The following is a 24,398-nucleotide window of genomic DNA, read 5'->3' as shown; positions in this document are numbered from 1 at the left end:
TGCAGTGACGTGGACATTATCCGAGACCTGCTTGGAAGGATTTTGTGTGCTTTGTGGACACTCCTAGTGGTCAAGTGTCATCTTAATCGAATTGGTGTAACGAGATTTGAGCGATCAGTGACAATGACTCCACCACCGCCACCGCCTCCGCCCGGACCCGGAGCCACAGCTTCTATTGCTCCAACATCACCCAACGGTCCAGCAGCTGCCGCGGCGGGAGCGCCGAAAGTCATCAGCAACGGTGGAGCTCCAGCGATCGCCGACCATAACGATCAGCTGATGGCTGCCATTCGTAATGGGATCAGCTTGAAACCGGCCAAAACTAACGACCGTAGTACGCCGGCGTTCATCAAACAAGCAAACGTAAGTTTTAGTGCACCACCGGTACGAGGGAAACCCTTCGGATCGTTTGTAATTACATTTCCTACCTGGCAATCATTGAAACCAGGCACCAGGTACGTGACACTCGAACGGTAACGATTATCATCTCGTTGCTCAATCGGATCCCTTCACTTGGAGGATTCGCTGTGTTTGATCGCTTTTAATTAAGTTATTTTTTCATCCCACCGTCCACCGTGCACGTGCGCTTCCGTCCACGGGGAAGTAAGTGCACCGTTTCGAGGTTTTTTTTTTAATAACCGCACCAGTAGGAACGAGAGAAAAAGAGAGTGTTTCAAGAGAAGGAAGAGATAAAACACCACAATAAATATAGATATTGTTTGAAGTGTAAATTTTTTCGCTATGCACCAGGGTGGTTGTGTCTGTTTTCTGTTTTCTTTATGTTAAACCCTGATGGTGGAATTTAAAGTTTTCGGCTAGTTTGCTTTTTCTCCGTATTTGGAAAACACTTTCCGGGGTGGGGGTTTTTGTTAATGATTTGTTTCACTTTGCAAAATAATCGCTTGACCAAATACACCAAGCCAAGGTTCCAAGCACACGTACGCAACGATGCGCTTGCGTGATAAAATGCTAATATGTTCCGGACCGGGACCTGAAGCGATCCTACCGAAGGGGGGGGGGCTATCTTTCGGTAGGCTGACGTCAACTCGCTGGGAAGCTGTTTGTCCGGAGTTAAGCCAAACCGGACTAGCTTTAGCGTAAGCGCTGATCAAATGGGTGGAGCGTTTTGTTGTTTTTTAAACGACTTTAATGTGGATACGGATGAGCGTTTTCGAAAAAGAGCGCAACTGTTGTCGTCGGAGTGCATTCAATTCGGTTTGTTACTGTTTGACGTGTTGTTCAAACGTGCGCGAGGCCTCTTCGACAATCACCCCGTCAAGTAGGGTTGGGTAAAATCAGAGTGAACTGTCTTGTTGTTTGTGAAGAACTGAACTGAATCGTTGAAGAAAGGGTTCGTTCTTTTGTCTCTCCTACTTTATCTCGTTCATATAGTTTGCTTAACATGCCGTTTCAGGTCGCTCACCCAATGGTCGCTACATTCGACGGGTTCGTTCGTCACTTCCCCTACGTTACATTCCGTTCAACCTGCGTTATGTATCGTTCAACTTGCGTTACAAGCCGTTCATCGTGCGTCATTTAACCTGCCTGATAGTTCGTTTAATTAGTTTTACATTTGACGCACAGTTCGTCTCAAGGTGAACTGCAGCAACATAATTTCGAACGAAGTTCGTTCGTTCGCTAAAAAGAGCTGAACGAACTGTGCAGGTTTAGTTCGTGTGACCCAACTCTACCGTCAAGGTTGTAACTGTAAATGTTTGGAATTTACGATGGTCAAATTCCGTTCCCGATGTAAAATGCTGCCATTTTTTTTTGTGTGTGGAATTTTTGCGGCTTATCGAGCATTATTATCGACGGCGGCTCAGTGTCAAAAGTACCACTGATAAGCGAGTTGCGCATTGAGCAAATTGAAGGTTCTGTTCGCTTTGGGCGTTTGCAAAGGTTGCGGTACCCCACTTGACTGCTACCCTTCGATCGATCTGTGTCGACGTCCGTTTTGAAACATAACACTCAATTAGCTACAGTTTCAATGAATCCCAACGTTGTCGTGATCAAAGCCACTTAGTAGTACCCGCTTGTTAGTGGGGTAGGTGGATTAGTCTGCTTAGTACTGTGGTACAGGTGTTGAAGTGGATCCAATTGGAAGCAAAAACGAAAGTTTCCCACTTCAACCACTGAACCTGTTCCCATCCGGTCCATCATCCCGAAACAATACGAAAACAAAACAGAAAAAAAGCACAACATTGAGGCACCGTGGGAATTGCACGGTGGGCGGAACACGGTGGGAATCTCCATTGCATTCACATGCATAATGTAACGTTGTGGGCACGCAACCCGGCGTCCGGATTTGCACGTGCAAAACAAAGAAAGCTTCGATTTGAAGCGGTTTACCGGAAGAATGGCGACAGCGGCGAACCTGAAGGCCAGCCGCTCGATTGCATCTTCATACAGGAGGCATCTTCTGTAATTGCGTTGGCTTTTGTCTGTGGCAGTGGCCATCTGTGGAAGGTTTCTAATCTGTCTTCAACAATCGATGGTTGGCGGATGGTTTCTTTAACAAAGGCGTTACCTTGTCCGTGTGGTGATGCTGTGTTCGGAGAGCACAATGTCCAACCGCGTTTGAGAATTATCTCGCAATGAGAAATGCGGAAGATCTCGGACGGTGTACCACCAATATGAAAGTGATAATGTTGTTTTGCAACGTTCGTTGTCAAGCGATTACGTTTTGAACAATTTAGCATGGTTTACAGATAGTATGGAATGAGCATTTTCCCTCCACTCACCGTGACTCTTCTGTCCGAATGATATGCTTCCTTTGCACGAGTATTTTTTGTTGTGCATCTTCGATTGTAATCGATTAATCGCAGGAGTTGGACACAATCTGCTGTGCATATCGCTCGCCTACAAATCTTGCCGCTAGGTGCGACACCGCAATGACGCACGAATTCACAGCACAGGTGTGTGCTGTTGAGGTAGGCGACCAATCATCATCCATTCGTAAAGGTTTAGAATCGAACGTTGTCACCGTTGTCACCTTCCAGATAAAACCGCATCGGAACTGATAAAATGCGACACAGGAATGTTGTGGGAGCTTAAAAATGGGAAAACTTTCTAGTCTACTCGTCCAAAGTGCGGGTTTCGTTTGCGTTACTTGAAGCTTTTGCTATTCTGTCTCATCCGATAATGGCGGAGAGTGTTTTGGACGACTGAAGGCAGTCAGAAGTGAATCATTCTATGGTACAGCAGAGCTGACGCTTCTTCAAACGCCGTGTAAATGAGTTACTGGTTCAACTTGTCTCCGGATATGAATGCAGTGCCGTCCGGATAGCAGTGCAATTATTTGCACAGCTTGAGTAATTTTTAGTACACACACGGGTTGGTCGGGTTTCTATCGATAGCTATTAACGACAAACGACGCGTTCTATACGATGACTATTGGAACGTGATATTTTGGTATGAGTTTTTTTCCTTAACTGCAAAAGAACTCAAGCAGACTGAATGACGCGACATGTAGTCATGCTTTTTTCAGTGAAGTAAGTTATATTCAGTGTTCTAGAAATGAGGACAGGAAGAAGGGACCACCGTGGAATGTGGGGAGCCAACATTACTCATTATGTCCATTGGCGCTAGGTGATGTGTCGCAATGAAAGGTCGTTTGAGGACACATGCCGATTTAAACGTGTTTAAGATATTCTACCTTTAAACGTTCTTCTGTGATGGTCTGTTACAGAAATTCAACATTTGAAAGCATTTGAAGAAAATTAAAGGGCATTATAGAGACACACATCTAATGTATTAAAAGCTTGACATTGGTCCAAAGTTTCGAAAGGAAACCATATTATCAGAACTTAAGAGAAAGTTGTTTCCAATTCACTAAACACAACAGCGCTGTAGGAGAAAGTAATAATTATGTTGATTAAGGATCGATCGGATAGGTTAGACAGGTCGTCCGATGTCAATCTTATCGATTGGCTTGTCGATTTTTCAGGTATTCACTGCGCTTGATTTATTTGAATTTAGGTTAGCATTGATGTTTTTCATCCTTACAGATGTTGCTACATACCTAATCCTAGCTTTATAAATGTCATGACCATTCATTTGGGCCAATATATTAAAAATACACTTTGTTTGCTTCATTTTAGGGTGTACTCGATGATAATGATGATACTACGTCGTCGGTTAGCTACGACAAATCTACCTCCATAGATGAGATGAAGGATGCGCTACAGGCCGAGCTGCGCAATACGCTCAAGCGAAAGATCAAGAAACAAGACCTGGAGGAAGGCGACGGTAGGAAGAATGAAGAAATCGAGCGTTCCATTGAACATACGCGCAATGAGGTACAGCTTAAACTAAACGGATCATCACCAACGCCCAATACGCCCAAGGTTGAAAATCCACTGAAAACCATTGTTGATATTGTCGATAAGGAGCGGGGTGTAGTGGTCGCTGCTACCAAACAGGCCAGTCCTGTGATGACACAGAAAAAACCTGCTTCGGTACCATCAACTCCAACAGTCCAACCAATTTTTAATGGTACCTCCACACTCCGTAAGGTATCGGCAGGCCAATACCCTAATCAAAATGGAACTACCACAGTCATTCAAATTAATCCTTCAACGCGCAACAATACAACGCCAGTAGTCCCGACAGCGATCACGAAAACTAGCGTGCCGTTGAATGCCTCGCCGGTGCTTGGTACTAACACCACGAAAGCAACCAATGGTGCTGTAGGGCTTAAAAGTCCAACGTCTGTCCAAGTGGGCAAAGTGATCTCAAACGGATCTTCGACTATTCCAAAAGGTTCTACCCTAGCATCGAGTGTACCTTCCAAAGTTAATGCTAGTCAAACGGTTTCTTCGGCAAAGGCAATGCCTGAACGTACTAACACGGTATCAGCTAGTACTGTTAAAGTGGCGAATGGAAGCCTTCCTTCAGGTGGTGTTGTTTCCAATGCGAACGGGACCGCATTCAAAAATAATAGCTTCCAATCGAAGTTACCTCCAACAAGTCCGGCAAACGACTCAAACAAAACTAAAGGAGGAATTTCTTATTCGAACACCCTCCCTAGGGCAAATGGGATATCTTCCACCAAGGCCCTATCCAATACGTCGACAGGAGCTATTCCAGCCACGTACACTAGCTCCGTGAAAGTGACGATTGGCAGTTTTGGAGATAGTGTGCGTTCTACTTCCAACACAGCAGCCAGTCCTGTATCACGGAACGGTACCCACACCAAATTCGAACCGCTTACAATCGACACATCTTCCAATGGAGGTTCCACTAACGGCACCTCGTCACCGACAACTCCCAAGGAATTGCTCTCACCCCAAGTAAGAAGTGGGGCAGCATCCATACGACCCTCCCAGATTCGAACGCTAACAAAGTCGGGTAGTGTTGTTAGCCACACAGATATCCTGGAAACATCGAAACCAGTCACAAAGTTACCGGTTACGTTGGTTGAACCTGCACCAGTACTTACCGCCGCCGCTGCCGTGTCACCACCTCCGAAGGCATCTGTCAATACTGCACCACTTCCAACGCCGCCCGCTAAAGAGCGTACACCACTCTTCGAAAAGGCAAACAAAGATGCACCGAAGAGCCCAATGAACCGATGGGCAGAAAGTGGTTCAATTTCCGGTGGAACTGCACGCAAACTGCTGCTCACACACGGTCGACCGAACTTCACGATTAAGCGTTCGAACTCACGGCAGGGTTTCGATGTGGACGAACCGGACATGAAGGGTGAATACGTTAAACCCGTGTTTCGCATTCTAACTGATTTGGAGAAGATGGAACAGCAGGATGACAATAGTCGCCGTCAGCAGCAGCAGCAGCAGGCAAGTCAGGTTGTGGCAAGTCAACCACAACAAACGTACGTTTCCTTTGCGAAAGATCTCTCCAACGCACCGAACAATCATCCAGATTTGGTCGCTGTGACTAAACCGAGCACCAGCTCCAATGTTCCATCGGATCCATTCCTAGCAAACCTGAAGGACATTAAGATTGACATTAGCGAGATGAAGATAGTTAACGCGAAGAATGCATAGGTGGAGGACCAGCACGTTCGCTTTACATTATCGGCTGAAGCAAGAGCTTGTAGCATAGAAACACACCATGTATCAGATAGTTGTTAATGTAAAATGTACTATGTTTTGTCTAATGTTATCTTTATAAATAAATATTACAAATGTAAAGCTACACTTAGCCCTACTACCGATGGGTTTGTGTTCAGTCATTCGATGGTTTTTCTAATTTATAGATTTCTATTTTGTACAATAATCCATGCGCTGCTGACGAATGATGGCGTCCTGCTTCAAGCAACGTTCCTTTAGCCCTGCAATTTCTTTTTGCAAAGTCGCTATAGACGCATCCTTCTTTTCGATGGCTTGTTGCACTCTGGGGGGAATAAGGCAAGAAGTAAATTAAAATACTTTAAATATATGAAATCCTTGATAATATCCGATTTTACCTGAAATAAATTCGTTCTATTTCACGTTCTCGTTCCCGCTGCATATTGGTCATATCCTTCTGCACCTCCCGCCGTGCCTCGTCCCGCATCGTTTCCTTCTCCTGTAGCAGATCATCACAGAGCTTCTTCGCGTGGTTAAGCTGTATTTCGGTCTGCTTTGCCGTCGCCTTCATGTTCTGTATCGTAGCTTCCGCCTCAGCCAGCTTTACTCGCGAGTCTTGATACTTTTGTTTCATCAACGCCTCCGACGCTTCCGCTTCTTTCTGTTCGGCTTCATGTTTCTCTTTTAAACGACTATTACCGAGGATATAATAAGGCATGAGAACCAATACAGTGCACACGTACAATTACAATCTACTTCTTACCTCATTTTGGCATCGAATTCTTGCTGATACTTTTGCGTTTCGGCGTCCACCTTTGCCACGATACGATCGATTTGTTGATCACGCTCCGTGCGACATTGGGCACGAATCTCATTTTCACGCTGCTCCAGCTCCACCTTTGACTTTCGCTCGTGCTCTCGCTTCCAGATGGCAAAATCCGACTCGAACTGTTTCTGCAGCTTTTCCAGCTCATCCTGATGCTTACCCTCCCGCTGCTTTAACATCTGTACGTACTCTTTCTGCGCAAAGTCAAGATTTTTGATGTTCTCGCGCTTGAGATCTTCCAGCTGAGACTCGGCGTACTGTGCCTTGCGAGCCGCATCCTTTTGAAGGCGTTCCTTCTCGAGATCGAACTCACTCAACAGGTGCTGGCGCTGTTGCTCGAAGATGTTCCGCTCCTCCGTGACTTGCCGATCGAACCGTTCCAGCAACGCTTGTCGTTCCCGTTCGATCGTAGTCTCCCGTTCTTTCGTTAACCCTTGCCGAACGTCCGCTTCCTTCTGCTCGTACTGCAGTTTAAGCTCCTCGAGAGCGCACATCAGCTCATCCTTGTGCTGCCGCTTCAACTCACCAATTTCTTTCTGATGGGTTGCAGTCATTTTGTTAATCTCCAGCTCCAACCCCTTCACGGTAAGCTCCTTGATTTTCTTCGTATTTTCCCGCACCCACTTCTCCCGGCGAATTTTCTCAGCGGCAAGGGCCGTATCACGGGCGCGTTCGAGTTCCGTCTTTAATCGGTGCTCCCAGCTTTGGTTTTGCGAGTCCAGCCGGCGTGTTAGCTGCGTTACCTTATCGCACAGACCCGACTTATCTTTGATCAATTGGTCGATAAATTCTTGATGTCGTCCAATGATGTCTTCATAGTGCTTCTTTTGCTCCTTCAGCTTACCCAGCAGGGCACACTTTTCCGTGCGGATCGCTTTCGCCTTGTCCGCTCTCACTGTGGCGATGTGATTTTTGGACAGTTGCATGGCGTTGCTCAACTCGTTGGCACGAAGTGACAGCTTGATCACTCTCCGGGCAAGCTGATGAGGAGGAAGCTCCAACAGATCGTTCATTCTGTGAAGAAACAAGGAGATACACGAATAAGCTTATTTGTTCGGAACTCTACAATGGTACGCTCACTTCGGTACAGCTTCAATATAATCCGGTTCGGCAGCGAAATCCAGCTCGGAACGATCAGATTCTGAGGGTAACACTACCGTGGATCCTGCGGCTCCTTTGAAAGCACTCTTCTCACACTTCAGCTCGACTTGATCGAGATACGAGAATAGGTCTTTCACCTTGCCTTTGGCGGGTTGGTCGGATGGTTCACCTTCGCAACCTGAGCTGACCTGCGAATCGGTGCAGTCCAATATGTTGCTCAATCTGTATTCGACCTCATTCTTTAGTGCTTGAAAATCTGAAAGGAAGGATAACAAGATAACAGGGAGTCTACAAGTTATGCTTATACTGCTTACCCGTCTTTTGTTTGGCACTTCCGCTTACGACAGACTCATCATCGTAGTTCGACTGTGCGCTACTAACCAACTCTTCAGGTTGGTCAGTTCTTTGTCTGGGTACGCTATCGAAGCTGACACCGTAACTTGGAGATCTATCTGCCGAGTCTTGCCTGGACAATGTAGAACTATTCTCACCCACAGGGCACTTGCGCTGCTGTTCGGCAGTACCCACATCATCGAGCACGGGTACATCGGGTATTGCCGGAAACGTATCCTCGTTGCAAGACATCCAGCTCACAACCTTATCCATGTGAAATTCGGATATGTTGCTATCTTCTCGACACAAACCGGACGAAAATTTCCCCGATCCAGCACTAGCATTCGAACCCATCCCAACCGTGCTGACGTTGTTGTTCTGTTTCTTGGAGTTGCGCAGTATAGACTTGTGTGTATCGGCTGACTTTGGCTTCTCCTTACCATTTCTCTTGGAAGCCAATGAGTTCTTGGAGTGTCCTGACTTACTGCCGGTAGTGCTGCTACCACTACCACTCGCCAAACTGCTCGCACTAGCGCTCACAATGTTCTGTTCCTTCACTTTGAAGTAATTCTTGATCACTGGATTGGAGCTAGCGTCCAGCCGGTTTTTGTCCGTATTGGTGGATTTTCCCTTGCCAGACGACACTACACCCGATGCAAATTGTTTCTCCTTGGGAGCGCTCTTGGTACATTCATTATTCAAATTATGCTGGATCGTGTCTTCCTTTTCGTCCGAACCTCCCCCCAAAGCTGGCAGTGTGTGCCGGTTCTGTGGCCGTCTGGTTGGGGACTGTTCTGTTATTATCTCATTGATACACTCGTAGTACTCATTAATGACGTTTTTCTCCAGCAGGCTTGTCGTACGACAAGCCGGCCGGTCCGGCTCCACATCCGTATCTTCCGTGGTACTCTCGATCGCCTTTGTCGATACCGAGTTGGCAAACAGATCTTCTGGTGTATCGGAGGGTGTGAAACATTTGGGATCGTAAGGTTTGGATGGCATCGGTACGTCGTTCACATCTCGCACGGCCATTCGCAGCTCCATATCGTGCCGCCGGTTAAGATCCTCGATCTCCTTTTTGTACTCTTCTATGATTTTGTTCGACTCGCGCACATCACTAACCGGCGATGGAGACGCTACCGTTACGGTTGCCGCCCTCTTTCTCAAGGTAGCTTTCGCATTTTCATCACATTTTGTCTCGTAACCCGAGCTCGTTGTAACGTCTTCTTCAAATTTCACGTTCCCGAACCGCACCGAAACTTCTTCCAATACGGAACCCTCTTGGAACATTCGTTCGTCGTACAGCGCGCTAGAAAACGATGGTTTCTTGTTGCTTGGATCTTTAGTTTTCCGCGCCTGCTTCGATTGAGCATCCTTTGAGCAACCGTACTCATTCTCCTCGAAATCACTATAATCAATCTCGTACGGTTCGTTCGAGCTGAAGGAAACCCTCCCAGGAAGGTCCATCTTGCGCGATTGCTTTTCCGGGGATGTATTATTCTTTTTCAAAGCACCGCAGGAACCGATTTCGATTGCTTTCCTGTTGAGCGGCAACGCAACCATCGGTAGTGGAGGTGAGCGTTTTTTCTCCTCCCGATTACTACCCGCGTTGGGTTTGCCTCTCCAAATACCTTCCAGTTCTGCCTCGTTGTTGGATTCCTGCGTGTCGTCCATTTCGTCCATCGTGCTCTCAGCCTCGTCTCGATCAGGATCTTCCTCTTCGGTACTGTCACGCCTTCTTCGTCGATCGGTGTTGGATTTCTGTTTACTTCTCTTCGATGCACAACCACAGCCGGATCGCTTTCGAGTTTTCGTCTTCACTACGGGCCGTACAGTGCTCTCCGTAACTAGCGTTTGATATCGTCTATGTTGCCGAATGCGTTCCGCGCTGCTACAGGAAGACCCGCGCGTTGAAGCAATCTGAGTTGATCGTGACAGCGACTTCGATTCCCAGTAGCGTGGTATCGGTTCCGCTAGAAGACTTTTCAGCAGTAAGCTGGACGAAGATGTACTCCGTTGGTGGAATGGTGAAGTAGTTTGGCGTGGTACGTCCACCGCACTTCCGCTAGAAGATGGCCGCTTCCGGTAGCGATATTGCGTACTGTCCGCCGACAGGGGACGCCTGATGTGCGCTCCGGCTGCAGAGCACGGACGGGTCGGGTGCTGCAGTGCCGAACCTGGCCGCTCCCGGTATTGGTTTGTGGTGGTTTTCTCGCGCGTTGCCAGGCTAATCTGTCAGTCAGAGAAAGGCGCGTCAAATGTCACTTTCGAAACCCATGCCATGACCTACCTTGTGGTTGGGGCGTGAACGGAAAAAACGCGAATTTGCAACAACTCATTTCTCACCTGTGAACCATACAAACTCAATTCCATACTGCTGCAGCGAAACCTTCACTACACTTTCGCAGAAAAAAGCATGGTTTTTAGCGAAGTTTTCACTGATAAAAGTAACAATGGAAGGACATTAATGCAGAACACACAATTTACTGACGGACTGGTAAAAACTTCAAATCGTTTGTTGTTGAATGACTGTAAATATGGCAACCGGTAGCTACAACCAAAAAAATGTCACCCATAGCAACGAGCACGAAGCCACAAAGAACGCGTTGCTATGGAGCCTCCTAGCAGCAGCAAAACAAACAAAACCGGTTGCAACTAAACCACGTGCTCGAAGTGCACCAGAGTGATGGAGGCGCTCTGTGATGGTATTGTGGATCAACACCGTTTGTAGGGTAAAGACACTATCCAGTGGAATTTGCACGAGTTCAGCTATTTACAGTGTCGGAAGATTTTTGTGACACCCAAATAAACGAATTGGTTAGCACAATTTTATTGGTGACGTGTTTGTTGAGAATGGCGTCGTAGAAGATGCGTTGGGAGGGGTGGTTTGCTGTGTCTTTAAATGAGCATTTAAAATACTTGTTGGAAAACTGCTGCTTTTCAAACTGATTTGCCGAGAATAAGACTTTTTCTGCCGAACACGGATATAACGTGTGCAAAAAATATTGGTCTTTATTCTTCACGTGTCGTTTTTCCAAGAGGTCGCAGGCACATCCTGCGATCGGTTTTATAATTTTTCTTCTTTCTGTTTGATGTGTTTAGGATAGATAGAACGCCTAGAGGGTAGGCAACAAAACCGAGATAGCTAGCGCCATCTAGGCATGAAAATAAGTACTACGCGTTAGGAGAAAAAGGAAATGGAGGTTTTGGAATCTAAGTAACACAGGAGATTCCACCATGCAAAATCTAAGCATCGCTAATGCAGCAACACCATGGATGATGACTATCCATAGTGTTCAATAAACCAGTCAGTCAACAGCAAGATATCGGAGTTGATCCTTTAACCACCCAGCTGTCACATCTATTGCGAGTCCTGGAACCGGGTAGCAAACAATAGACACCTGGCAGCGCTCTCCAGTGTGTTAAAATCAAGGCTGTTATTTTTGGCCCCTAGAGAATTCATCAGGAATTCTATAAACAAAACAGTGTAGGGCGCAATCCTGCACATGATATGTTGCAGATTATTCTTTTTTCCTAGCTACCTGACAGGTCGTTGGGACATTTCTCCCGCTGTTGTAGTGTTCCCAACAATACTTAAATAATACATTGTTCAAGTTCAATATTTTCTTGAGAATGTCTGAAGTCCAGTAATGTCAACCTCATTTTGATTCCAGTTGCATCTGTTTCTCTGGACTAAGTTATCAAAATTGATTGCGTAGGTGTTGAAGATCTCCTACAAGATATTCTCCCTTATACTATAAGATCGTCTTGTCCCATTCCTAGAAGAGAGAATAGGATACCATCAGCGGGGATTGTGAAATGGAAAATCAACCACTGATCTGATCTCCACCATTCGGGCAGATATTGAAGAAAATGGCGAAGCAACAGCTCCACTGTTTCCATCTGTTCATTGACTTTAAGATCGCAAGATAGCATAGCCAGGGTAAAATTGTACAACGTAATGAGATCTTTTGGAATTCCGACCAAATTTACCAGACAAGTACGAATGACAATGACCAACGTCACATGCCAGGTGATGGAGGATAGAAAACTCTCAGGATCTTTCGCTACCACCAAGAGCCTGCGCCAAGGAGATGAGCTAGAGAAGGCCTTCCGCGATTTGGAGGTGGAAACTTCGGGGACCATCTTCTACAAGTCAATCCAGATCCTGGTATACGCTGATGACATAGACATCATTGGTTAACGGCTCTCGTACGTAGCGGATGCTTACCAAAGGATTGAGCAGGCGGTAGAAAAGCTCGGGTTGGTGATTAACGAGGTAAAAACCAAGTTGATGGTGGCACCACCAGTTGCGCTAGTAACTAGTCCTAACTTATGAAGGAGTGACGTACAGATAAATGATCGCACTTTCGAAATAGTCCAAAATTTCACCTATCTGGTGGTCAAAAGTCAGCACCGATAATAACGTTGATGTTGAGATACGCGATAGGGTGTTGGCTGCCAACCGGTCTTTCTACAGTCTGAAGAAACTTCTCTACTCAAAACACCTGTCGCGACGAACGAAGCTGGGACTATATAGAACTTAGTATTTACATACGCCTATAAAACATGGACTTTGTCCAAAACTGAGGAAACTCTCTTAGCCGCGTTCAAGAGGAAAATGGTTGGAAGGATTTTTGGCCCCGAATGTGTGCAACGACAATGGAGGAGTCGCTACAATGACAAGCTCTATGAGGTGTACGGTGAACTGACTGTACAGCGGATTAGACTCGCCAGGTTCCGGTGGGTTGATCACGTTATGGGAATGACTCCGGACAACCCAGCCTGTAAAGTCCTTTTAGGTCGTCATGGACAGAAGAGTCGTGTTAGGCCAAAATTGAGATGGAGTGATGTTGTTGATGCGTCCGCCGTAAAGGCCGGGATAATGGATTGGCAGACGAAGGCGCTCGACCGTGAGCAGTTTATAGGATTCCTGCAACAGGCCAAGACTACAGGCGGGTGTTATAGATCTTTTTAAGTAAAGTTAGCGGTATAAATTTACGGATAGGATATCAAACATGCACATAATAGTTGCACTAGATGGCCGACACAGTTTGTCAAAGCCCGTTTTCACTTCAATGCGTTAGTATGAAACATTTTAAAATGTTGTATACCATCAAGCACTGTGTCCCACATAACATCGTCATGTATTTGGTGTTGCTTTGAATGGAGGTTATAAGAGCGCTAGCTAAGCGTACGCGAGAATTATAAACAGAGCGAATGAGCGCGAGAGAGAATGTTTTTCTCCTCTCTATAATCAACACTGAGAGAGTAGCTTCATCTTGATGGAAAAATACAGCCGCTAGCATGCTTCCTGTTGCTTCAAAGTAAATGCGTAATAGCTAAACAGTTTACAGAAGTTTTCTTTAAAAAAAACGCTCCATTTATAAGCAATCAAAATCGAATGAAAATCAGTTGCAATGCGATAACGAACAACACAAATTTCAATACGATTTATTGCAAAGAAAAAAAGCAGGAACGGAGCAGCGCCATCTATTGAGAAATAGCGAAATTAAAAAAATCAGTTTTGGAAGGAAATTTTATATTCTTCCTGTTTTATTTCGTTCCAAATTTGTGTAAATTAGCAAATGTGAACAATAAAAAGTCGGGAATCGGAAAATTGCATCTAATATTCAAATACAAACAACAAAAATCACATCACACCACATTAGAGACCCCATTTTGAAGGTCTAATCAATTTGATTTTAAATCGGGAGGTATTTTTAAAATACAAAAAAAGTGAAGTATTAAACCGTACACAAACAGTTTTCAAACCAACGTCGCCAACCATCTTCTCTCCCGCAGCTTCTCAACCCGGTCGAGCATGGGACGGACATGTTGCGGAGCGCGTGTGCGCCGTTTCGCTCACAAAACGCCGAGAGGAAACAACACTGTACGCATATTATTTCGTTGACATAGCTCGCGTAGTGAAGACGTGCAGTCGTCCGTTCGTCAGTCGTCCCGCGTCAGTGAGCCAAGTTCCCGTGTTGGTCCCGCATTCGTGCCCGCACCCTGTGTACCACTCCGATCCGATCGCCACGCTCGGAAAGTAAAACCAGTTACGGTAGAATACTGATACGACTGCAGCACGTATTCTGCCAGTGCATTGCACGCGAGAGTGAGTGAGCACCAGCAGCTGTAACTGTGCAGTGCGTCCGTCCAGTTCAAGGCCAACGGTTTTCCATCTGATTTTCCTTCCCGAACAACACAGCCACACAGCCAAGATGTTTAGCGGAATTACTGGTAAGTGTTGGCAAGTGAAAGTGGTATTCCGGTACAAGATGAGATTAACAGTGAAAGTATTCTACACAAAGAATTTTCCAGTGGAAAATCGTACTGCACGCCGCAGCGTGAAACGCTTTGCAGTGCAAGCGTACGAGGGAAGCCACCTCTCCGGTTCAGCAGACTATTACGCATCAATTTTCATGCGCCCCATACACGTGCTACTGCAGCGCGCAGCAAATGTTGTTGGTCCACACCTTCGTGCTGTTGGGTGGAAGCAGAACGTATCGAAAGACTTCGTTAGCTACGTTCTTCCGAAAACTTTAAATTTGCATGTTCGATCCGCACCAGCCTGTTTCATTATCGAAAACTTCCAAAAACCCCCCGTACCATTTGAATTTTAATCGGTTTTGATTATACATTTTTTGTGTGTGTGTGTGCTTCCCTCATTTGTCTCGTTTTTTTATGACTCCCATGGTGGGTTTTGTGCGTTGTTGTTTTTATTTGTTCATGACGATGCGCCAGGGTGGCGTCCGATCGGAATTCCAATCATGCGCGGTCGGTCGGGGTGGGTTGGGAGGAAAAGATGTTGGTCCCTCCCCTCTCTCCTCCTCCGTCCAAAAGGGTCAACTAGTACCGTGGCCCTTTGCTATGGTGATGGCCGGCCGCAACGGTACCAGCTGGTTTTGGCCTTTGGTTGCCACCGGTAATGAAGTAATTGGTGAAGGTCTTTCGGTCGTAATTCGATTGAATCTTACCGTAATTTGTTTCGATTTGCTGGTAACGCATTATCAACGCGGTGCGAGATTTGAGATGCTAAGCGCTAACATTTTAGAAATAAGCTGAATTTTAATAGAATATTTAAATTTTCCCTTCTCCCTAACACTTGGACGCTTGCAGGAGGAGCCAAATGTAAGTTTTAAATTTTGATAATGTTGTTTGTTGTTAGAGCGTGAAACACTGGGTAACACAATCGGGAAGCAAATCTAAAGGACAATTTAATTACGTTGCAATGAGCAATCGGAGCTGGCAATCTACTGCGTTGCCACGGTCAGACTCGTCGAAATCGTTCCAGCTGATGTTTGACCTAACTGGGGCTTGAAGGAGAACGTGTGCAGTCTGATCGATAAAGGAATGTCTGCATCGGAATGTGGCGGTATGCGATGACTAATGATAATGTGTTGGTGGAATGGTAAAAGGTTGCAGACATTGCGTCTGTGTCGAAGCTGCTGTAACCTGAATGACTTCATGTAATATACATGATTTAATCTTTGTTCGGTTCTGAAATATTACAAGCTAGTAAAGGGTGTCCCACAACAAATTGCATCACGGCTGTAATACTCTAGAATATTACCTATTGAATGTTTTCTCTTGAAATTTTGAGTGGAAATAGTTTAGAGTGTTGTTTACAATGTTTTCTGACCGATGTCGAATTGGTAGAAAATTGTAAAAATGTCGTTTCCATTAAAAATAACGTTGCGATAAGATTTTGAGCATGGAAAAGCGCGTTCAGCACCAGATGCTTACGATGCCTCATTGTCTTATAATGGATCCGGAGCTACTGTTTTTCACCGTCAAAGACAAATTTAATGTCCGCAGGATTTAAGATAACAGCTATTCTCCAAAGTTTGCCAAGAAGTACAAGATTTGGCAAGTAGTATGATTTGCTACCGGAGCTGTAAACGGGAAGATCTACTGCAAGGAATGTCTACAGTTCCGTCTGTTCCCGCTGTAGAATCAACGATCCTCTGACACGATCCATTTCCATGCCATTATTCCATTTTTTCCTGATAGGATGCCAGGTTGCTTACTTTCTTACTTAAGGATATGAACCCCTCAACCCGCACCGGAACTAAGACCTAACGAATAAAAAACTACACTATTATGAAGGGTAGACTTCAATTCTGGTCCGGTCAGTGTATTGGTAGCGTTGCCAATCATCACTCGACAGTACCGGTACAAAATCCCATCCGGACCAATCCCCCGTACGCAGGGACTGACTCTAGTAGGTCTAGTAAGCCAGAAATGGTAGGCTTTCGCCTCTTGAGATTGTTGTAAACAAAAAGAACACGAAGAAGGTAACGGAAGCATCCTAATCTTCAGCAGACATGAGGAAAAAGTGAGTTAAAGTACAAAATAATCTGCAGCCAGATGTCGTACAGAATCTGACAATTGATGTTAAACGCAAGGTTGACATCGTGGCGATCGTGTCGTCATGGCATAGAAAATAAATGAAATAGTTTTGCCATAAGCTTACTTAAGGGTTATATTTTATTTCCTAAAAGTTTGAAAAGGATTGGTCTATTATAGTTAATTTTCTACAGCGTTTCAACCGTAATGCAAATTTGCTGCGGAACACCCTTTATAAGACAATAACCGTACCATAAACAACATGGTGGGACTCGGTGGGACCCAATCGCAATAATATATTATGAGTTATTCTTAAATGTCGGTGGAAAACACATCCCACAAACAATAAACTGCATCAGAAATCTCTAGCACGTTTCACAAATTAAGCTACAGAACAGAGTAGAATTGAATTGAAAACAATCACTGCTCGTGTCACACATCATTATAATTGTGTCGTGTGTGATGGAGCTGTTGATGGAGGTCGCCCATTACTAATTAAATCGTCTGTGTCAAAAAAAAAAACGGAAGCAGTGTGAGACATCGCGACATTCCTTAGCAGCCGGACGTCTCGTTCGACCGATAAAGGACACCGGTGTTGACGATTGTATGATTAAAAGTGACTCTTTGGCTGTTGAAAACTTACACTCTTTGGCGTTGAAACAATCCGTTGCAGTACGTGTACAATGTTTCACCGGCTGGCATTTAATCCGCAGGGCGTTGCTCTAGTTTGCGGTTGATATAGCAATAGCCTGGTGATGATGATGCACACCCCCTCCCCCGTTATCGTGATCGTGTGGCGGGATGTGATAGGCCAGTGGTATGCACTTTTAAAGCAAATATAAGCAGCCGCAACGTGTGCTTACGTATATTCTGCGCTTATTTAGTTGCAGAATCGTTCATCCGATATATACACGCGAGTGCAAGTGTGGAACGGAACGGTTGGGCAAATAAGACGTTTAAAAATAGCTCATCTGGCATGATCTGGTTGCGGAATCGAGTAAAATCACTTCCGAACTAACTTCGCCAGTACGGTTGTTCGAACCTTGTGCGTGATTCATAAAAATATGATAAAACATTTAGAAGACATGGAACTACATTAAACATTTACCGACGCTCCAAACCGCAAGGACATCAAGCAAGGACGACGTTGGAGAAAATCGATCGGATCGAAGCGCTAAACCTCTCACTCTCGGCCGGTGTTTTTGTCATAGAAAATGGTACAGTACGAGTGGGTACGCCTTCAAAAAGCTACAATAAAACGTGCAGTGAGTATCAAACCTGACGCCTTAACCACAATGTAGCAATGGCCGCTGGTTGGCCTTACGGATGACATCATCATCAACACCATCATGGGTCGTGTCAGACCGGTGTCGTCTAAAAACGGAAATTGTTCTCTGCTTGCGGGAAGTGCAGACGATCGATAATTTTGATAATGGCACTTTGGAGCATTAGTTCCAGTGCCTTATTCAAGGCACACTTTGTAACGTTTGAATGGTATAAAAGATTTATTGTACTTTTTGGTGAAAAAATGTATTAGATAGTGGAGAGTACATGGTGCAAATCAAAATACGCCAAAGATCAGTAAGAAAGAAGAATCCCGTTTCTTCTTCAATGTTTGTGGTCTCTCACCCTAGCGTGATGGTTTACAAGTATCGCCCTCACTTCTCTTCAGTTGGCAAGATGACACGCGCTAGGGACGTGTTTCGTTCGATATGTTAAAATTTTATAGCTCCAAAGAACTCCCGGCTGTGAATTTTGCTGTTGATTTCCCAGCAGTTCGTCTAGAGTCGGGGTGAGGGAACATGTTTAGACCTCCCACAACAAACCCATCCCATCTGCACGAAAAAAAAATAACACACTCTCGAGCATTATGATACGTTTGAGTGATCTCGCCTGTGGCCAAAGCAGCAGCAGCGTGTTGAACATTCGCGGCAGCTCTGACCTTGGCTGCTCGGCAGTCTCTCACTGAGATGACATCATATGGGCCTGGGCAGGGGAGAGTAGCACTAACCGTGTGTGCGTGCTTGGCATCAGGTTAACGTTACAGACGTGGTTCGAAATAAATCGTTGTTTGAAAAAAAAAACGGCACATTCAAAAGCACAGCACTCGGAATCTCGATCATGTAAACCAGGGGTTGGCAAAGTAAGGATCGCCAATAGATTTTATTCGGTCGGATAGTAAATTTTGAAAAGGAAAAAGATTAAAAAGGAAAGACCTTTTCAAACAACACAAGATCTCTTCACCACGGCACTAACAATGTCTAGATGTGAATGATCATCAGCTAGTCAAATGTGTCATATTTGTGTCGGATTCTAGTTTTACGCGGCTGGGTTAGCTTATACCCTAAAATGTAGGCAAAAAGGTGAAGATTTGGTTGCAAGTGCCTTACTTTGCGATGTAAAACATTCATTTTCTACGTTTTGTTAATGTTGTAATTAAAAAAAAAACAAAATTATTTTTAATAAATATAGTTTGAGTTGTTGAAAAGTGCAGAGACTGACTGATTGACGAAGTCCCCAATGTCTGTAGTATAAAAAAAGCAATGCGGACAATTTGCAATCATAATTTTGACAAAAATACGTGTATAAACAGAACCGAATTGTTTCTACTAGTTGGCCCCGTTAGTGTAAGGTGTGCTGATCCCTGACTTACCCGATCACCGTTCGAATAGGAAATAAGTGATCAATTTGTAAACAAAAACAGTTGCATTCCGACGTGAACGCTAGGGCTATTTAGTTGGCCGCAGTGTTGTGAAAACAGTCTAATCGTTGAAATCTTTTCTCATTAAATGGACGAACCTAACCAGCCTCACTGAAGAACATCGGCAGCAAAGCGGAAGGGCTGTTCGATAAGAAGAAGAAGGAAGCGCAGGATCTGGCCAACGAGAAGGTCCAGGCAGCGTCCAGCCTGGCCGAGGAGCAGGCGAAGAAAACGCAGGAATCCTTCAGCAAAACCAAATCCGACGCGGAAGCTTTGGCATCGTCGGCCGCCGGTGAAGTTAATGCCACAAAGGAGCAAGCGTCAGCGGTCGCTGAAACAACGTCGCAGGTGAAGTTTCTTATCTATCTGGAGATTACCTGCGGGAGATTGGAATTAGAATTTATATTAATGTATTTTCGTTAATTCGTCGTCTTGTGCTCCTTTATACAGGCCGCTGGTACGCTGATGGACCATGCCAAGCAGGCAGCCGAAAATGCCATACAGCAGAGTGCGGTCGTGGTGGAGCAAGCGGTCGAAGAGCAAATGAAGGTGGCGGAACAGAAGGTGGATGAGGGTATGAAACGGGCAAGCGAAGAGGTGGATCGGAAACTGCAGGAAGCGAACCGGGTGGCCGATGAGAAGCGTGGTGAGCTGGAGCAGGTAAGATCGGTGCTGTGCGACCAGTTCCGCAACCAACAGAAGAGGGAAAAGATTGGAACCGATTCATTTTGCTTTATATTTGCAGAAAGTAAACGATGTCGCAGCGAAGGCACAAGAGTCGGCCACGGCCAGTGCGACTGGATTGCTGGGCAAGCTGAACCTCGGAAAGTAAATAGCTTAAACGGGGGAGGCGTTGAGAAGAATCTCGCATTCAGCACCAATGAAGATGCTAGCTGCTGCTGCACAGATCTGAGAACCAGATATCGTTGCTGTCGTCGGTGTTCACCATGCGCTTCGTTTCGCAAATCCGCGCACATTCGAGATGTGCTCGTTCAACGTGATGATATTAAGCTTTTTGGATGAATTTTCTAATACAACTATAATTAATGTACTATTAGCATGTTTAGCACAGAACTCGAGGAATAGTTACACAAAACACTCATACACTGATCGGCTAAGCTGTGGCTGGTGGTTAATATTGCTGCCGCATACAGAAAAAAACAACCAAACGATGAAAATATTGCCTTACACCGACCGGAGGGAATTATTATCCGGAGATCCGGAAATGGTGTGCTTCCCATTAGGGTGATGGAAAACAATAGAAACAGACTACCTGCCTAATATTTGCCTAATGAGCAAAATAGCACAACACACAGCTACCTAATCGTTACCAGCCTTATCACAACCGCGTAGTTTTGAATGTCGTTTAATCCGTACAAGACATCGTAATGTCCAACAGTTCATTTACAAGATAAATATAGTGGCGTAGTCAGAAAAGCACCTTATTACACAGCATAATTGCGTCCAAGCATTGATGCATTCGTTTTGTAGGTTCGAGAGTTGTTTTAACATAACGGCTGATCATAATGTTTTACGATAACTAAATTCATTTACACGAATAATGTGCAAGCTCGCTCGGGCTAGCAAACAAACTTTCCGTGTGCAAAAATTTCGACGGTTTACACTTGGTTCAAAACTTTTTATATTTCGTTTAACCTCCAAAGATCGATGAATAATGCTTTTATACTGTAATGGCAAATAAATAGATGATATACAAACCAAACCAAACGAACTTTTAGCGAAGCGTGTTGTAAAACCTACTTCGATGGCTTTAAACTGGAATTGATTGCGGTACAATGGCAAACAGTATTGGAAATTGAAACTTTAAATTGCTTATTATGTGATTTATTTAATTTATGTTTTCTGCTTTGAGATTTTTCTGTTGTACTCAATAATACGAAGATGAACGTTTGTTTTGAAATAATCTGAAAGAAAATGGGCTTGTTTCACGCACCTCAGCAGATTTGAATAGGAACAGTGGGCTTTCACCATTAGTAATATTTTTTTATTTAATTTTTTATCCGTACATCAACCTCCACAGGTCTAAGCCTGGTTTTTTTGACTTTATTTACTCGTAACTGAATAGTAAGACCTGCGTGCGAAGAGTTGGTTCGGATAGGATTTTGGACCGGTCCTGTTGTGTGAAGACCGTCAACGCTACCAATACACCACTGGGCCGCCTCAGCCATGTGCAGTAGAGAATTAATGCAATAAATTCAATCAGGAAAACAATTCAATTGGGTGAACGTCAAAACCATTTTTGTTGTAAAAAACAATTTTACGTGCGAGGAGCTAATTTCGTCCAAACGAGCTCCAAACGTTTTTTTACGAATCGATCGTTGTTTCTGACTTAAAACAATAAGCAAAGTTCGTTCGTTTTGAATGTTTCAGCAGCTAGAACAATTTGATGGTGGATATTTCAATACCATGTTACTTTAAATTTACGCTACTACCTTGCATCGTATTGACGGATTTTGTAAACGTTTGTTCATAAAAATGAACGTCGGTTTCAAATTTACTCATACGAATACCAACGTTCGTATGATTCATTTACAGTAGTTATTTTTTTCCCTTTAGTTTGACGATATCAAAAAACTTTATTTGCCCAGTGTGCAAGCTGTCAAACATTAAACTACATGAGGCCGTAGCTTGACGGGCTAAATATTCAATGACAATATTCGATGAAAATACAGTCGTGCCGCAAAGCGCCGTCCGGTTTTCGGACCATTTTGGATTCAAAGAGTTCCATACTTAGTGAGTCATTAATGGGTTCGTCATTATCGGGCTGTAAACAGCTGCCCACGAGTTAACGGAGCGTCTCGGAACAGAAATTGGCCAAAATCGGTAAGTTAAACATGCTTCCTATGGGCAGTTTGTGTTTGATGTACACGTTTCAAACCCTCCTACACCCCGTTTCGCGTGTGATCATTGATTTTTTCCGGTTGTAGGTGTAGTGTGGAACTAGAAGCGTATTTTATAAGCTTACCAAAACGTGCGTAAAAGCATAACTGAAGTGGACTGTCTTCAAATGGTGCCCAACGCTAAAAAGTTTCGACAAACTGCGAAGTCAAACATTCAGGTGCATAGATCCCAATAGGGACGATCGTTTCATCAAAGGTGAAAGCTGTGTTCATACGTGGTGTATACGCGTGTGTCTGTGCACCGGGTGTTCTTCTTTTTCGCGTTTGTAGATGGAAGTGTGTGTAGCGAACGTGGTGAAAAAAACGCACACTCGCGACCGGGACTACGTGTGAAAGCACGGCGCTATCGATCGATTTTAATCGTCCAGGTGGCCATTAAACTACTTCTAACGATGAGCCTTAATGCGATGCGAAAGGTTGCGCTTTGAAGCAAGGTGGCACGAAACGGGAAAAGTGATGCGATTGGTTTTGTTTGCTATGCGTACACACAGAGAATCCACCTACCCGCGGCCTACTGTGCTCGTTTTCTGCGGGATCGCAAGATCTTGTTTCGCGTCGGCCGCTGGAGGCGAAGGCGATTACCCAGGGCGGGAAGCGCTGGTTTGTTTACATCCGCAAGGTTGAAGGCTTTAACATCCTCATCCGTGTTGTCGCTGTAGTGCATCGGGACGTTGGCAAGCCGTCGTTGATTTATGGTGCATCAGCGACCTAAATGCATCTGCGTGATAAGAACGCAGTGAGATAGAACCGTAAAGGTGAGCGAGAGCGAGAAAGAGCGAACGAAACAAATCGTCCCAGGTATGACAGGTAAACATAAGTGAGCTGCTATACATCGTCGCGTTTTGTCCTCGACCAACGGCTTTGCCGCTTTTGCACACCAGGCATTCGAGGATGGCCGTCGGGGCTCATTCTTGCCTATCGACATCCGGGTGGGTAGCCTCAATTAGTGAAGGGAAAAATGTCGTGTGCCCTGAAGCGGAATGACTAACGCATGTGTGCCGGGTAATGTGACCATCTCTTACCGGAGTGAATGAGCGACATGTTTTTATTTTGTTTTTCTTTTAGAGAAATATCCACTTTGAAGTGGTAACTGATGGTGCTGGTTCCTGTGCTTTGACTATGCTGGTCTACCCACCGGTAACATGTTTGTCCCGAAGGTCGTCCGCTAGGTAGCATAACATTATTGAAAAGTTGAAACAGGAAGCTTTCCTCGCTCTTGAAAACGATTCCAATCACGTCACGCAATGAATCACGTTTGTTGTACTGTGTCACAGTGTTTTTACTTAAAAACAGTCACTCGAACATTCAAACGAACGAAACAAACTGCAAAAGAATACGAAACCAGTGCTAATTAAGCAACTGCCTGCCTTCACCAGCATTGATTGAACATTTGCAAAGAACGCGTGCCATGGAAGATAGGGTTGGCGCAAGGAAATAAGCTGATGAGTTTCCCTTTTCTAGTACTGGTTATTTTTAGCGAATGGAGAAATAGAACAAAAACTGGTCCTTCTTCTCGCGTGATAAATTATGAAAATTGATTAGCAATTTCACCGGGGACAATGTCCAATAAGGAAAGCGTTGGTTTGATTTGCAAAAAAAACAGCAAAAATCAATTTCCATTTTCATTTTTATACGTTGGGAGACCACTCTGGTCTGCGTCGGCACATGCCGGCACAGTGTATGTTCCGAAACATCATGCAAAAACGGCCACTCCACACATTGCATAACAGCCTGGTTCGGAATTGAATTTTCCACCTTTTCGAGACATGAAAATCGATCGATCGAATGGTGTGGTACGCTTAGTTCTCGTTTTCTCGACACATCAGCATAAATCGACTGGTGGTGGGATGTGGATCACACACCGGCACGTTCAAGCAGAGTCGTGTGTTGTCTCTCTGCACACCGCGCCATATTCCGCTGGTGAACAACCTGGCCGTACAGTTTCCATTCTACACCTTGCGCACCAATGTTCTGATGCATCTGGCGTCTCGGGCTGGTACTGTGGTTTGCCTGGCATGCTGTGTGTGAACGTTTCTAAATATAAACATCGAACTGCTGCGTGCTTGAAATTGCCGGTTCTCCTTTGGGATTCGGGCATATGTGAGCGTGGTCAAACGTTGAGCAGTGGTTTT

At 44.9% G+C, this 24,398-nt stretch overlaps 3 protein-coding genes across 3 annotated transcripts; 2 read left to right on the top strand and 1 right to left on the bottom strand.

Annotated features, from left to right (window-relative positions):
* Positions 1-123: 123 nt before the first annotated feature.
* On the top strand, positions 124-6,008 carry LOC128708948 (mucin-12-like). Its single transcript, XM_053803928.1, has 2 exons — positions 124-363; positions 4,101-6,008. Exons 1-2 carry the CDS (start codon positions 124-126, stop codon positions 6,006-6,008), a joined length of 2,148 nt encoding a protein of 715 aa, XP_053659903.1.
* Positions 6,009-6,224: 216 nt separating this feature from the next.
* Positions 6,225-10,665, bottom strand: LOC128707036 (centrosomal protein of 131 kDa). The gene is made up of 6 exons (XM_053801982.1): positions 10,639-10,665; positions 8,274-10,524; positions 7,939-8,215; positions 6,796-7,872; positions 6,431-6,724; positions 6,225-6,357 (listed from the first exon to the last, which is right to left on the bottom strand). The coding sequence occupies exons 1-6, from the start codon at positions 10,663-10,665 to the stop codon at positions 6,225-6,227; spliced, it is 4,059 nt and encodes a 1,352-aa protein (XP_053657957.1).
* Positions 10,666-14,516: 3,851 nt separating this feature from the next.
* Positions 14,517-20,177, top strand: LOC128707764 (signal recognition particle receptor FtsY). The gene is made up of 5 exons (XM_053802722.1): positions 14,517-14,535; positions 15,415-15,426; positions 19,452-19,693; positions 19,796-20,005; positions 20,091-20,177. Exons 1-5 carry the CDS (start codon positions 14,517-14,519, stop codon positions 20,175-20,177), a joined length of 570 nt encoding a protein of 189 aa, XP_053658697.1.
* Positions 20,178-24,398: the final 4,221 nt, after the last annotated feature.

This window comes from Anopheles marshallii, chromosome 2 (genome assembly GCF_943734725.1).
Source record: "Anopheles marshallii chromosome 2, idAnoMarsDA_429_01, whole genome shotgun sequence".
Lineage (NCBI taxonomy): Eukaryota > Metazoa > Arthropoda > Insecta > Diptera > Culicidae > Anopheles > Anopheles marshallii.
Note: the sequence above shows the minus strand (reverse complement) of the source record. Positions and strands in the feature narration are given on the sequence as shown.